Below are 13,888 nucleotides of genomic sequence, written 5' to 3'. Positions count from 1 at the left end.
TGATGAACCAGTTGGTTTTATTCAACATTAATTATGCAACTACAGGTTCCATTTGAATAAATTAGAGTATTAGTGAAAGGTTTGTTTGGGTTTCAATTCAAATAAAAAAGGAACACAAATGTTTCACATAGTCATTACAGTGGCATATTTCAAGTTTTGTTTTTGCTAATTTTGATGATTAGGACCCAAAGCTAATGAAAACAAAAAAAGAATTGTTTCTGCATCAGAGACAATCGGTCAGCGGTTCTGCCAAGATGTCAAGAAGGCCCAGGTTGATTAAAAAGCAGCTTTTAGCTTATTTTTAATGTTGCGTTTGATGTCTCTCACCTTCCTCTTGATAATACAACAAAGATTTTCTATGTGGTTTGGGGTCGGGAGAGTTTGCAGAGGAGAACAATGATGCCTTGGTCATGAAACCAAGTACTACTTACAAGTCCTGACTGTGGGTAGTTCACTGGATCTCAAGCAACCTTTTTACTCTGCCTCAGCACCTTCCACTCACCTTACTATCAATATGCTTAAATATAGTACCCTGTAATCATCCGGAAAATAGCAATTTGCTGTAAGCTGTAATCATCTAAATGAATAGAAGTGAATGCTTGAAATATATCACTCGGTGCGTAATGGTTCTCTATAATATGAAGTTCACTTTTTAATTTGAATTACCTTCTACAAAAAAAAGAAGAAAAAAAAAACGAATTATTGGAAAAGCAGTTGCATTACTTGGACAAAATTTACAGCACTAATAAAACCACTCTACTATCACAGCCGCTTTTCATTACGCCCTGCGGCACTTTGTCTGGACACAGCTGAAAGGATAACCGTCAGCGTTCTGTTTTCTGACATGAATTTTTCAACAGAGTGATGGAAACAATGGAGGCGTCAACATGTCAGGTCTAGGAGTAAACACACTGAAATCAGCCACAGGATGTTCCATTAAGCGTGCACCCATTATACCCATCCATTTCCTGTGTGTGGTGGTGGTGGGGTGGTGCATGACATGGCCAGAAAAGGCAAACATGGCCACCATTAATGGAGGGAGCACCCAGAGGAGAGTGTGAAGGCTTCCTCCAAGTTAACTGCACTTTGGTCCTCTCACTGTCATAGGCAGTGTCTTTTTGTTGAGGGTTCCATTACGGTTATTTGTACGACTCTGACTCATTCATTCTTTCACTGACAAAGAATCCATACATACAGCACAAAGAGGACCTGCCAGACGATTTTCTCAAATAATGACACATTTCTTAAAAAAAAAAAAAAAGGACCTTTGGTGTTAAAAATAATCAAAACAATTGCTTCATTTAGAATCAAGCGACAAGAGAGTCAGCGCTAATGTCAGAACCACAGCCAAACATAGACAAGAACAACAGCACAAAGGGAACAAAGGCCTCAGTGATTCTTTCACACGGACTCATCTGTGACTTTTTAGTATCTAGCTGACAATAGTCTGCAAGCGAGTGCACATTGTCTCGGGTGAGCTCATGATCTGTCTTGCTTGATGGAAGTGCTGCAAAAAAGAAAAAAAAACCTGTGATGCTTCTTATTCACTTTGACACTTCTAAGTTGTGTTTTCTTTAGCATCTTCAACTAATGCCTTTTGTTTTTTTTAGCAAGTTCTAAGAAGATAATTTTCAGATATTACATGTCTTGTCTAATTTTAGTCTAACACTGCTAGAAGTCTTGCACATTATTTTTAAATGTCTTTTAAGTTCCTCACTACACTTTGCCTTGCAAGTTGAATCAACCCCTCCAACTTTTTTGGATTTTCTCACACCACAACCCCAAATCTCATTGTCTTTTATAGGGATTTAATATAAATGACAAACACAAACACTCTACAGATTTTTTTTTTTGCACAAATGAACTGGAAAACATATTCAGTTTCTTTTACACCGATACCCCTAAATAAACTCCAGTTCAACCAGCTGATGTCAAAAGTCTTATAAACTTATAAACTAAATGTATACCTCAAGTGGGAGAATCAATCATCAAGACAACTGTGAGTGTGCATGTGATAAAAAGAAGTACCCATGAAGAAAAATGATGCTCTTCTCAGATGAGACCAAACGGAACTACTTGGTAAATATTTAAAACATTATCTGTGTTGAAAAATAAAACTCTTAACACACTTAACATTGTGATGGCAGTGTCGTACTATGTGTGGGTGGGAGGAGGAAGTGAAGTAGAAGGCAATCTCTGAGGAAAAAAAACCTGTTAGACTTGAGGATGAGATGGAGGTTCACTTTAAAGTGGAACATTAAGACTACGAACAGAAACAGTCGTATCACAGGTTGAAAACCATGTATCCTTTTTTTCCTGCAACATAAATACATGCTACTTTGTGATGGTGTATCACTATAAATCCCAATGAAATACAATTAAGTTTGTGGTTGTGCCATGAAAAACTGGAAAACCCCCTGAGGGTGTTGATTAATCCTTAAGCTAGGCCCTGTAAGTCAATGTGTTATGATGAGCTCTGGTTTATAGTAGTGTTTTTATTTCCTATAACGCCGTTTTAGGTTACTGCAATACTCCCTGTGAGGCTAAAGAGCAAGTCCTACAGCCATGAAAGGTCAGAGTTTAATAAGATGAGCATCTTCAGTATCATGTCTTCCTCTTCTTCTTCGGAGCAGTGTAGCTACTGGTGTGATGCTCCTTCCTGTCATATTTATCATGGCCTTCCCTGAGGAGATGATAGAGAGCAGATTGATAATTCATCACAGTAAATACTTTATATTCATGCTGCTTAACAGTATGGCAGCAAGCTGTGCGGGACTTATGTGGGTCGTGGTTTGCATTCCAAATCATTTTTCTTGGGGCAAATTGAAGATTTTTCCAAGCACGACCTAATTTTGAGTCATTAACTGGAATCTGCTGTGTTTTTATGGCGATTAATGCATGTCTTTTTACCGAAAGCAGCGGCTGCAGTACAGGTCTCCGTCACAGGTGTGGCAACGCAGGGTGGCGTTTTTGTTACAGATGCAGCACCAGGGAAGTTCTTCGTCGTCGCTGTCTGACGGCTGATGTGCAGCAGCAGCGGGAGAGGTCCGGCTCGTCGGGGCAGGAGTCTTTAAAACACATCAGAAGGAGAGTGGCTTCAATTTTAGGCACCCAAAGGAACGAAAACAATACATTTGTTTGTGAGGTCTTATTTTAGTACTGGTTTTGTAGAGGTTTTCTTTTTTTCTCTGTTCCTGGGTCCGCTGTGCTCTATGGGTATGTTGTAGCCACTGGCTTCATCAAGTGCAGCTTCTTCTGAAAGCTGGAGCCAAAAGTAAAGAGGACGATTAAAACTTCAAAACACGTCTCTATTTGAATTCACAAATTATTAAAACGGCCAAATAGCAGCCTCTTGTGGCCGTAAAGGCCATTCTAAATACTTCACAAAAAGCTTTTAAGGGTTTAGTAGCAAATTTATTATTAAGCATTCATCTATAGTATCAACATTAAATGACTAACCTGTTTCAGGACTCTCCTCACGGCTTCTTCCTCAGTCTCTTCTTCACTGTCAGGTTGTCTGAAATCCTCTGCTGTGACTAAACATGAAGCGAACAAAAAAAAAAGGTTGATTTGTCTGACATGAGCAAACAAATACTTCTGCAAAACAAGACAATGCACAGTCTTGTTTTGCTGTTTGAAATGGTACCATAAACCGATGGACGAAAGATAAGATTGTAATGCTCTTGGCTCCAAGCACCTTTATCTGGATCCTGCCCTTTTAACTGTGCCAGCCTCTTGGCCATGTGAAGGATCTCATCCTGGGAATATTTCTCCCTCTTCAGTTCCTTCATGGCTTCTTCAAGCAGACAGTCTTTCTCTGCCTCCTGCTGTCTCACTGCTCCCTGGTTGTCCTCCAGGTTCTCGTCTGAAGCAGCACTTTCACCTTTGTTGAGATCGTTCATATCTACACCTTCAGAAGTGAAAAGTAAAACAATGTCTTGTTTTACTTAGAAAGCAATGAATGTAACTTCAGACTCTGCCAAATGGTTATATAGTGATTTTATTACTTATAGTGCCAGTCAAAACTGTACCTATGCTTTTAGTAAGCATGTATTTGATGGTTTCTTAATGCTGCATTTTGAACAGTATTTTTCAGGTGAGTTTTAAAGAGAAAAATTTAGCTTTTTAAAAAACTATACATAAAGGCTAATGCAGTAAATATCTATGTACATGAACTGATATTTGAGGAAATGTTTTTACACAAGTTGCAGCTTCTGACATAATTCTGGCTGGATATTTGACGACTGCTAGTGACAATAGTAATAGAGCTCATTTAGACTCTTAGCTGTCCTGGCAAAGACCTGATCTCGAAGCACAATTCATACATTTTTATTACAGGTGAGGTTGGGGTGATTCCAGAAGCTTAATGTTTGATTACTTTATCCATGTCAAAACAAATTTTGATGCATGTTTGGGATGATTTCCTCTCTGAACACCTAACTGCCAGGTCCTTCTTCCTCATTATTCTGTTCTCCAATGATGTCCCCTTAATGATGAGTGCATATATACATTTGACTTGTACTATAAATCTCAAATTTATGAGACAAATATTAACTTACTATCTTCTGGACTTGACTGTTGGTCATCAATGGCGACTTCTTCTGCCATCTGAGTAATCAAATCATTGGCTTTTTCAGTTTGAGTCCTGGTGTCAGGAGGCTGGTGTACCTATATGTGTGAACACATAAGCACTTACAAAATAGCTACTTTTTTCACCGAGTCCTATACTTGAGTCTTTCACACGATTGGGATGGGGAACTCACTGGTCGAGGAGCTTGAGATGGAGGTGGCTGACCCCGCAGAGCTGCCAGGCGATCCTCCATATCCTCTGAAGAAGGCACTGGCTGGCTGGGCGTTTTCAGAGCAGCAAGACGTGACTCAATCTCCTTTTCAGAAGGGATAGACTCTAAAGAGGTTAAAATGTTATTAAAGACTTTTAAAAAAAAGAGAAAGAAAACATATTAATGCTAGGCATGGACTGATATTGGATCTCAAAACAGATCAAAGTTTTAAAATGTACATGTTTTTTTTTTATGGACACTGCTAGACAGCTGGCTAAAGGAAGGCTCCCATACTTTTACCTCACTTGCAAGAAAGACAAATTTAGCTGCTTAATTGTCATTCATGTTCGTTTTGCATGACCGTGCAAATTTTTTGAAAAGAGCTACTGTTGGGTCGCTATCCTATGGCTCGACCAACTGATCCCCTAGTGTTAGTTTATTATGTTTCTGTTACTCCTTAAAGAGCAGAAAGGCAAAGAAGGCATAACAATAACTGTAACCAAGCATTTTACTTGAAATATTCATATTTCAATTCAATAATGAAATAACATTATTATAAGTTATTATAAGTTTGGTTAATTTAATCAGCACAAGAAAGAAATGATTGTTTTTCACTTTCAAATAAAATTGATGTTCTCTGTCCCATTTGCATCAACTGAGCTTGGTAAAAGAGCTTTTTGTCCACTCAGAACCATATATTGGAACAAGTTGCAGAATAACAGGAAAATGACAGAGTTAATTTCATTAAGTGATTTTAAAACTAAGTCCTTGAGACTAATTCCCGGACAGACAAATGTTTTACAGTTCAGATTAATTGTAATTTCTATAAAATTTGAATGTGCTTCTATTATATTTTGCCTGTGTTTGGTTGTGAAACTTGTGTAGCTGTGTTTTGCACTTGCTGCTGCCTATCTTGACCAATTTTGCATTGGGATCTTCCTGATTAAATAAAAATAATACCATCCCATTAAATCATCAGCTTTGATATAGATGATAAATGCTAAAAGAACTCAATGCATTACTTGGTTTGGTGTCTTCTTTTAGCTTTTGAAGCCTCTCAGCAATAGCGCAGTCTTCTTTACTAAGCCCTTTGGTTGGTAGATGGACCGATTTGCCATTTCTGCTCCCTCCATGCACACCGGGCTGTGTGGACTGCGGTTTCTGTTTGGCCTCCAGTGCTGCAACCCGTCTGCAAAAAGCATGAATTTTAAATGTTAGGACACTCCTGTTGTTAACAAGATTCTTTTGATTTTTTTTTTAAACATCTAGTCATACAAACTTTTTGTAGTTTTCTGGAGGGGACCATCTTCCAGCATTGTTCGAAGATTCCCCTCTAACAAGAAAGAAGGTGAAATATTAGCCTATGAAAAAATGTGGTTTAGTTTGTTTTCTGTGTGTAGGGGAGGTGGTTTACCTTGTGAGATTACCATGACACTGCTTGCAGACCTTCTGCTGGGTGTTGCCACAGCGAGGCACCACAGCACTGAGACTCAAACAGCTGGAGCAGAAGGAGCGTCCGCAATTCTTACAGCCCAGCTGAAGGGAAAGTTTGGTGGAAAATGCACCTTGTATGTTACCTAAGCAAACTTTAATAAGCATTGGTGGGGTCGTATTAGTTCTTCTGGATCCCTGGATTTTTAAGTTATTTATTTTTATTCTATTTTATTTTCTTAGAGTTAAATTTAAAACTCTAAAATGCCTTTAAAACAATCAAATTAAGATTTTAATGTCTTAAATATATTTTCAATTTGCCTTTAAGAGTAAGCAGAGCAATATTTCAATTATATTAATTCAAAAAGTATTTTTATTACAACCATTGCAGCTTGTTTTGCATCAAATGTCTTGATTAAGTTTTATGCCCTTTCATTATGTTTCTAGTGTTGAAACATCTTCACAATTTCTGGCTTCAACATTTTCCATTAGTGGAACATGTATTTTCATGTACTCTAAATTTATCAGACTTTCCTATGTATCGCAAAGGCTGTCGGTAATAATAGCATATACTTCAAAAAAAAATATTGAGAAACAGTATTTGTATGGCTATTTTTAAGCGAGAATTTATGTCTAAGGAATCCAGGGGGAGCAAAGTAATGAAGGCCCCCCCAAAGGTTGAAAAGCTGTATCTTACCTCCTTCTTGAAGAGACTAAACTTTGATGCACAGCCATAACAGCGACTGTCCATTGCGTCTCCTCTTGAGTAATGCGATTGAGGACGTACGGAAATGCAGCTATAATGGGCAGAAATTTGGAAAATTGGCTATGTGTTTTAGGGTGGTTAACGTTGTCATTATCAAAACAGGAAGCAGACCGGAAATTGTAATATTACGTCACGCAGAGTTTCCTGTGTGGGATTCGTCCAATCAGCTTTCTCCGCGGCCGTTGTTCAAAACAGAAGAGCTTGCGAGTGTAACGGCGTCACAGCGCTAGACATTAGCTGAAGATATCCTACCAAAAGAGGTTAAAACGGATCAAAAAGGTATTAAAAACAAGACCATTATCTATCGCAGGTTCTGCTTAACTCTATGTTTATCTTGCAAAATTAGCTAATAATGTGAACATTGACAAAATGTATTGATCTAAAGCCAAGGTGAGCTTCTCATGTCATTCCGACTAGCTAGCTTAGCTTCGTGGAATTCATGCTGTATGTTGGATACGTTTTCTCACAGAGAAGTTAATTTTTTTCTTTAAGTTTATCTTGCACGGTACAACTCTTTGTAATATGGCATTTTAACAACAACAACAAAACAGCTAACTTTTTCTGCAATCCTGAAGGGAAACCCGTCGCGGAATCGCTAATGTAATTGCCATTGTAAAGATTAACTGCGAAGGTCACTTTGCAGAATAACCCTCTCCTTTATGTTTAGCCCCTCTTTATGTTCAAGAGGGGCTATATAACGATCAAAATGGAAACATTGTTGTTTAATTATTATATGGGAAATAGGGATGCAGTGTTTATCCATCGTTCTTGTTTGCACACTGAGCAATATGCGAACAGAGAGCCAGCCTTGATCATGAGGTTGTTGAGTTTAAAGCTGTGATGTACAAAGAAAACTGGATATGCATCTGTCGGGTTTGAAACTCACTGGTTGGTTGCATTGAACAAGAAACTGTAGTCTAAAATCCCTGGATGTGAATTTAAACTAAAGGAGGTACTTTATTTCACCATGACTGTAGGAGATTTGAAGTTTTTAGTACAGTATAATGGGCATGTCAGGTTGGCTCTGAAAACAAATGTAGATGTGTATCATGGGAAAATAACACATGCATCACTGCAAGTTTGAACTTCTAATAATCATAAGAACATCTTAATGAGCTGCTATAATATGTGTATGTGTAGCGATCTAGACTTTGTCAACAATGGCAGAAGGAGGAGATGTGGATTGGGAGCTCAGCAAAGAAAACATTCAGCCGCTGAGGCGCGGCAGAGATGTATCGGTGTTGCATCAAGCCCTTAGCCAACGAGAAGAAGGACCCACCTCTGCAATCAACCAGCAGAAACAGTAGGAATCATCTCTCTAACTTTAGATTTTAAGTGGAAAATGATCAAACGCTGGTTTTATGGTTTGTTCTGTTTCTTCAGGATGTTTGAGTCTGAACTTCGAATGTATGAAGGAGAGGATCCACTTAGTGTTTGGGATAGGTAAGTAAATTATACAGGATGAGCGACAGGTTTTTTTACATATTGCCTTTCTATCTCAAAACCTCTGACATCAATGTGTGGTTTAACAGGTATATTAAGTGGACAGAACAGACCTTTCCTCAGGGTGGTAAAGAAAGCAACCTTGCAACATTGTTGGAGCGGGCTGTGGCCAGATTTACAGATGAAAAGATGTATCACAATGACCCTCGCTATGTTGATCTCTGGATCAAATTTGTATGTACTCTTTTAACTTTGGATTAATTTAGGTATTCTGATAAACAAGCTTTGTGGTAGTAAAATTTGCCAAACGTTTTTGTTGTATGTCACCAGGCAGAGAACTGCTCAGAGCCCCTCGATATCTACAGGTATATGCAAGCACAAGGAATTGGAGTGACACAGGCGGCGTTCTACATTGCTTGGTCAGAGGAGTACGAGAATCAGGGCAGTTATCGAAAAGCAGATCTCGTCTATCAAGAGGCGTTCAAGAAGTTTGCTGAGCCACATGACAAGCTTCTTCAGTTTCACAAGTAAAGTTCTGTTTAATTATGATTACACCTCTCAGTTTAACTTCCTCCTTTTTGAACCGTTCTGTAAGAATTGCAACATTTGAATGGTCATTCCCAGGGCTCTGCAGGCTCGTGTGTCCCGACAGGCGTTATTAAAATTGGAAAACGACAGCAGTGACGAGGAGCCAAAACAACCTGAAAGAGTTTCACTAGCCGACCTCAAACATAGAGGGAAGAAGAAGGCCATTGCTCCTGTCAACAGGACTGGGTCGGCAATCAGAAGTAAGTGAAATTTCTAGCTGATGTCATCCCTATTGTTATTGCATTTCTTATTTTTGATGCCTTCCCCGGGCAGGTATTAGCGGAGGCCTGCCATCACGCGGTACCCCGGTCCTTGGCAACGTCTCAAACAGTAAGCTGGTGATTTTCGATGAGAACAAAGCTGATACTGCGGGTCCATCAGAACCTTCGCTGGAATCCTGGATGGCTCCTCCCAAGTCACGGGCAAAAGAAAACGAGCAGAAGCCAGATAAATGGTGTGATATAAAGGTATGAAAAGACATGTCTTTTTTTTTTTCCTCATGCAAATTGGCACATTGATGTCTACTAAAGAAAATCTTTATTTTTCTCTTGCTTATAAATGTCATAGATGCCCCAGAAAACAAAATTTGGACATGCAGTCATGCCTCCACCACCTCCGAAACCCACCTTCCAACCATTTGTTGAGGAGTCTGACCAGCCTCCAACAATGTGAGTTCCTCCAGGAATCATATTTGGGATAATAACATGCTATAGATCAACATGAGAAATAATATTTGTAATTGGAGATAATTTACATTTAAAATAGGAAAGGTAAAAAAAAAAAATTGTGGAATACACGAGTGTGGAGGTCTAGAAGTTCTTTGTCTTTTATTTTACATAAATAAGGATATAAATAGTCTGAATGACAAAATCACACAGTTTTAGTAAATTGGAATATTGTCAAAAAGTATATTTATTTCAGTGATTTGTTACGTTTAATTCAGAAAACTACAACATTACTTAAAACTCTGCCACTGGATTTCTGATTCAGAAATTTTGTGTTTTGATGGGAAAACTGTTCACAAGTTGATAGTCATCAAGAAGATGGTCACTGACATCCGCTACAAAAGGTCATGGCTGCATGTTTACAGAATGCTTTGTCGAAGCATATATACGGAAAGTTAAGTGGAAGGAAAAAGTGTGGCAAAATGTCATTAGACACACAGCAGTTGGAGTCAATGCTTCAAAAGCCACCACACAGATTTATCTAGGACAGTGGTCCCCAAAGTGGGTCCTCGAGGGCCGGCATCCTGAATGTTTTAGTTCTCTCCCTGGTTTAGCACACCTGGATCAAATGATAGCTCATTAGAGGCCTAAGAGGAACATTGACATGCTGAAAAGGTTGTTACTACCATCAGGGAGAAAACTAAAACATGCAGGATGCCGGCCCTCGAGGACCGACTTCGGGGACCACTGATCTAGGACAACGGCTACCACTGTTCCGTTCCGCCTTTCCAAGCTACTGCTGAACTCCATAAACCTCCTTTCAGATGAAAGTGAATTTTTCATTTCATTTGGATATCATCCCAGAATCTACATAAAAGTTTGCTGAAGCGTTTCACTCCTAAATCTTTAATGTAAATTACAAGAATGTGATGATCAAAATCTTAGGCCTTTAATTATTTATTCACACTAAACATTTTTAATAGTTAATTCCTTGTTTAACAATTTCCGACTTTAATTTCTTTTCGAGATCACTGTAATATTAATATTAATGTCTTTCCTCTCCTTCAGGACGCCGTGTAAGATAAACCCGACGGTGAACTCCGTTCTTTCAGCGCGGAAGCCGAGTAAAGAAGAAACTCCCCTGAAAAGACTGCAAGAGCACCAGCAGCAGCATAAGGAGGCAGAAGAAGGAAAACTGCAGGAGCGAAGCATGTACTGTAAAGAGCTGCTGCTCAGCGGCGCCACCGAATTCTGCTTCGAGGAACTGCGAGCTGAACACTTCTTCAAAAAGATGGCACAAAAGTCCCAGGAAGCCAGAGGAGACGACTGTGAAGCCGCTGCCGATCCTGCAAAGTGACACTTGCACCTTAAAAAATTTGCCAAAAATGTCACTATCATGTTGTAGTTGCTCATGTATAGTTTGTTTTCCTGTTAATATTGTTTTGTATTGAAGAGGCTTTTTAAAAAATACTTTTAATTTCAAAGGATTTTGTAGGGTTTGTCAAAAATTCCTGCTCAAGAAAATGCAGACTAAACATTACGGTTAAAAGACAAACGGAAAGTCGTTTGACATGCAGGTGTCCTGCCTCTTGAAAACTATTACGTTTTCCAGCTTTTTTTTTTCTCATGCTCTTCTTTATAAATATGGAAATACTCCACATAAGTTTTTTTCTCTGTTCTTTAGAGCAGTGACCTTGATAGGTGCCGATAATTTTTTTTTTTGTCCATTTCAGTATTTCTTAATGGTTTCACTAGTACTTTTTCTATGACACTCAATTTTAGATTAAAACCCTTGTTTGAAACCTCAAGCGTAAGTTTGTGTTGCTGAAATAGTAAAGACTCTTTGGCAGTTTAAAGCTAAATCCCTGATGATCAAGATAGTTGAGAAATGTTAGACACATAATTCTTATGTGTAATTGCATGTTTTACTCTTATTAGTTACCATCTCACTAGATTATGATAAAACGAGTAGTGAATACATGGTTGCTAACTAACAATATATAATTTATTTTCTTTGAGTGACCTGAAGATGCTCAACATCTTCCTGTGTGAACTAAATTTAGATTTGGTCCATTCAACAAGGAATACAAGATGCCCAAAAAGCTGGCCATGTTTTGGCGACTTTCCCAGCTTATATGTGAAGTTTATTTATTTATTATTGCATACACAATTTACTAGAAAATGTAAAAGTTCAAGCCATTGACTTGGATATTTTCATCTGATTTTGATGGGGGGGGAAGAGTTGAAGTTCCTGCAATAGATCATGATAAAAATTGTTTCATGAAAGTAAATTGTTGTATAATTTGCTGATGTTTTAAAATATGAAGTTTTACTAGAAATGTAATAATTTACAACAACTCATAACTCAAAATGAGCTTGTAAATTACAACTTTTATGTGCTGTGAGATCCTAGGTTTTTTTTTAATTTTAGATTATCGCTGTAGTGTAAATTACTTTATCCTATAAACTAAGATTCATAAGATTACATTGTTTGGGCAAAACATCCACATTAAGATTTTTTTTTTCATAATATCAGCTGTTGTGTGAAACATGTTCATTGGTTCACATTAGAGATGCATAACATTGTTTTTAGAACAAGCTGGGAGCTTTTAATTAAAATTAGGCTTACAGGTAAAACAGAATTCTGTTTGGGCCTGGCTAATTTCAGTTTATTTTGAAGAGATATCATTCAAGCTCATATAAAGATTTAACGATATACACATAATTCACACTAAGGGGAGAAACACAACCTCACACTCGCCATGTTAGATAAACAAGTCTTGCTAAAATATTCTCACATTTTGTCATAACTACAAACTTCAGTGTATGTTATTGGAATAATATGACAAATACAAAGAAGTGCATAATTATGACGAAAAAAGATGAGTTATAGTTCCCCCTCTTTAATCTGATTCTCTTTAATAAACAAATACCTTGAGGATTCGCCTAAGTAGTTAATAGAATTGAAAGACAAAATAAGGTTGACACAACGAATGAGCGAGTTAAGGTCATCCTTATAGATTTCTCCTAAAAAATAGAGTGGATTTAAATGCAAATATTTAAAGCATTCCTAGGGCAGTTTTCAGGTTTTATTTTAATGATAATTACATTTAAGACTAGCATTATTCTGTTTATCCAAATTAGGTCATTGTTTCCTGGAGCTCTGCATGGTCAGGAGTATTTTTAGTGACAATGTCTTTCCTTATTGTCCTGCATCTGACCTGAATAATTTTCAGTCACTCTATTAACGTGTTAGTGAATAAATATTTTTCTTTGTCATATCCATCTTTAAATATTCACACACATACAGATGCTGCTGGAAAGTTATTTTTAATTTTAAAAAATTCACCCAAAAAAATTTACTTGGTTGCAAAAATGTTCATAGCTTTACATATTTTATTGAGATTTTACATAATTGTGATGTGAAAGAAAATGACGTTTAAACATAAATATTTTTAAACAAATGTGTGTCATTCATCTATGTTCAGGCTCTTAGTCTTCAATACATTTTTACTTATTTCTTTTAATAAAGATTTTCAGGTTCATAGTAGAACATAAATAAGATTAGGTCTAAACAATTTCTTTGTAGCTCTGTACAATCTTTTAAAATCAGATTTTTTTTCTGTCACTGCTGCTGATGCAATATAATTTCCCCAAAAAATGAAATTTCTATTTATTCACTCTATTCTTTTGCCTGTTTAGAAGGTGAACCTCCACCACAGCTTTTTACACATTCTCCTCCAATATTACTACATATTTGACACTGTTGGAAGAAAAGCATCCCCAGCTAATAAGGCTGCTACCACCATGTTGCACCATGGATGTTCATGGTGGTGTACAGTGTTAGTTTTCCACCTCTAAGAGTTTTGAATGCAAGTCAAAAGTTCAGTTTTGATCAGTGCACCTTCTTCTACATGTTTGCTGTGTCCCATGAGGTTTGTGGCAAACAGCAAATAAGACCTAATGTAGCGTTGCTTTCAACAACGGCTTCCTCATGTGCAATTTGTGTTGGTCCCAGTAAAATACATTGATGTTTTGTGGTCTTGACATTGCTTAACACTGAAGTGGTTCGAGAGTGTTAAATTATTTTGTAAGGTACGTCTCTGTGGCAACATAGTTGACACATTAGGGGTAAAAGAGACAGAGCGACGGAGACTCTCATACCCCCAGAGGCAAATCTGTCATTGTTATGCAGATTGCTGCACTGTAGGCTT

At 37.7% G+C, this 13,888-nt stretch overlaps 2 protein-coding genes across 2 annotated transcripts; one reads left to right on the top strand and one right to left on the bottom strand.

The window, feature by feature from the left end:
• Positions 1-7,095, bottom strand: zfyve19 (zinc finger, FYVE domain containing 19). The gene is made up of 11 exons (XM_008399463.3): positions 6,910-7,095; positions 6,196-6,317; positions 6,061-6,114; positions 5,804-5,970; positions 4,764-4,906; positions 4,560-4,668; positions 3,698-3,910; positions 3,460-3,536; positions 3,161-3,262; positions 2,911-3,068; positions 1-2,683 (listed from the first exon to the last, which is right to left on the bottom strand). Exons 1-11 carry the CDS (start codon positions 6,961-6,963, stop codon positions 2,605-2,607), a joined length of 1,278 nt encoding a protein of 425 aa, XP_008397685.1. The 5' UTR covers positions 6,964-7,095; the 3' UTR covers positions 1-2,604.
• A 41-nt stretch (positions 7,096-7,136) lies between these two features.
• bub1bb (BUB1 mitotic checkpoint serine/threonine kinase Bb) lies at positions 7,137-12,316 on the top strand. Its single transcript, XM_008399464.3, has 9 exons — positions 7,137-7,257; positions 8,119-8,281; positions 8,362-8,421; positions 8,511-8,655; positions 8,752-8,948; positions 9,046-9,209; positions 9,283-9,476; positions 9,577-9,677; positions 10,743-12,316. Exons 2-9 carry the CDS (start codon positions 8,139-8,141, stop codon positions 11,029-11,031), a joined length of 1,293 nt encoding a protein of 430 aa, XP_008397686.1. The 5' UTR covers positions 7,137-7,257; positions 8,119-8,138; the 3' UTR covers positions 11,032-12,316.
• The last annotated feature ends 1,572 nt before the right edge of the window (positions 12,317-13,888 follow it).

The sequence above is a fragment of the Poecilia reticulata genome, chromosome 22 (assembly GCF_904066995.2).
Source record: "Poecilia reticulata chromosome 22, P_reticulata-male-v2, whole genome shotgun sequence".
Lineage (NCBI taxonomy): Eukaryota > Metazoa > Chordata > Actinopteri > Cyprinodontiformes > Poeciliidae > Poecilia > Poecilia reticulata.
The sequence above is the reverse complement of the archived record's forward strand: the minus strand, read 5'-3'. Positions and strand labels throughout refer to the sequence as shown.

Bases quoted from the DNA above. Each gene is read 5' to 3' on its own strand.
- bub1bb (XM_008399464.3), top strand. From the start codon at position 8,139: ATGGCAGAAGGAGGAGATGTGGATTGGGAGCTCAGCAAAGAAAACATT. The intron at 9,477-9,576 runs GTATGAAAAGAC...TAAATGTCATAG, and splicing joins ATAAATGGTGTGATATAAAG to ATGCCCCAGAAAACAAAATT. The intron at 9,678-10,742 runs GTGAGTTCCTCC...CCTCTCCTTCAG, and splicing joins TCTGACCAGCCTCCAACAAT to GACGCCGTGTAAGATAAACC.
- zfyve19 (XM_008399463.3), bottom strand. From the start codon at position 6,963: ATGGACAGTCGCTGTTATGGCTGTGCATCAAAGTTTAGTCTCTTCAAG. The intron at 6,318-6,909 runs GTAAGATACAGC...CTTTCCCTTCAG, and splicing joins TTAGTCTCTTCAAGAAGGAG to CTGGGCTGTAAGAATTGCGG. The intron at 5,971-6,060 runs GTTTGTATGACT...TGCTTTTTGCAG, and splicing joins CCTCCAGAAAACTACAAAAA to ACGGGTTGCAGCACTGGAGG.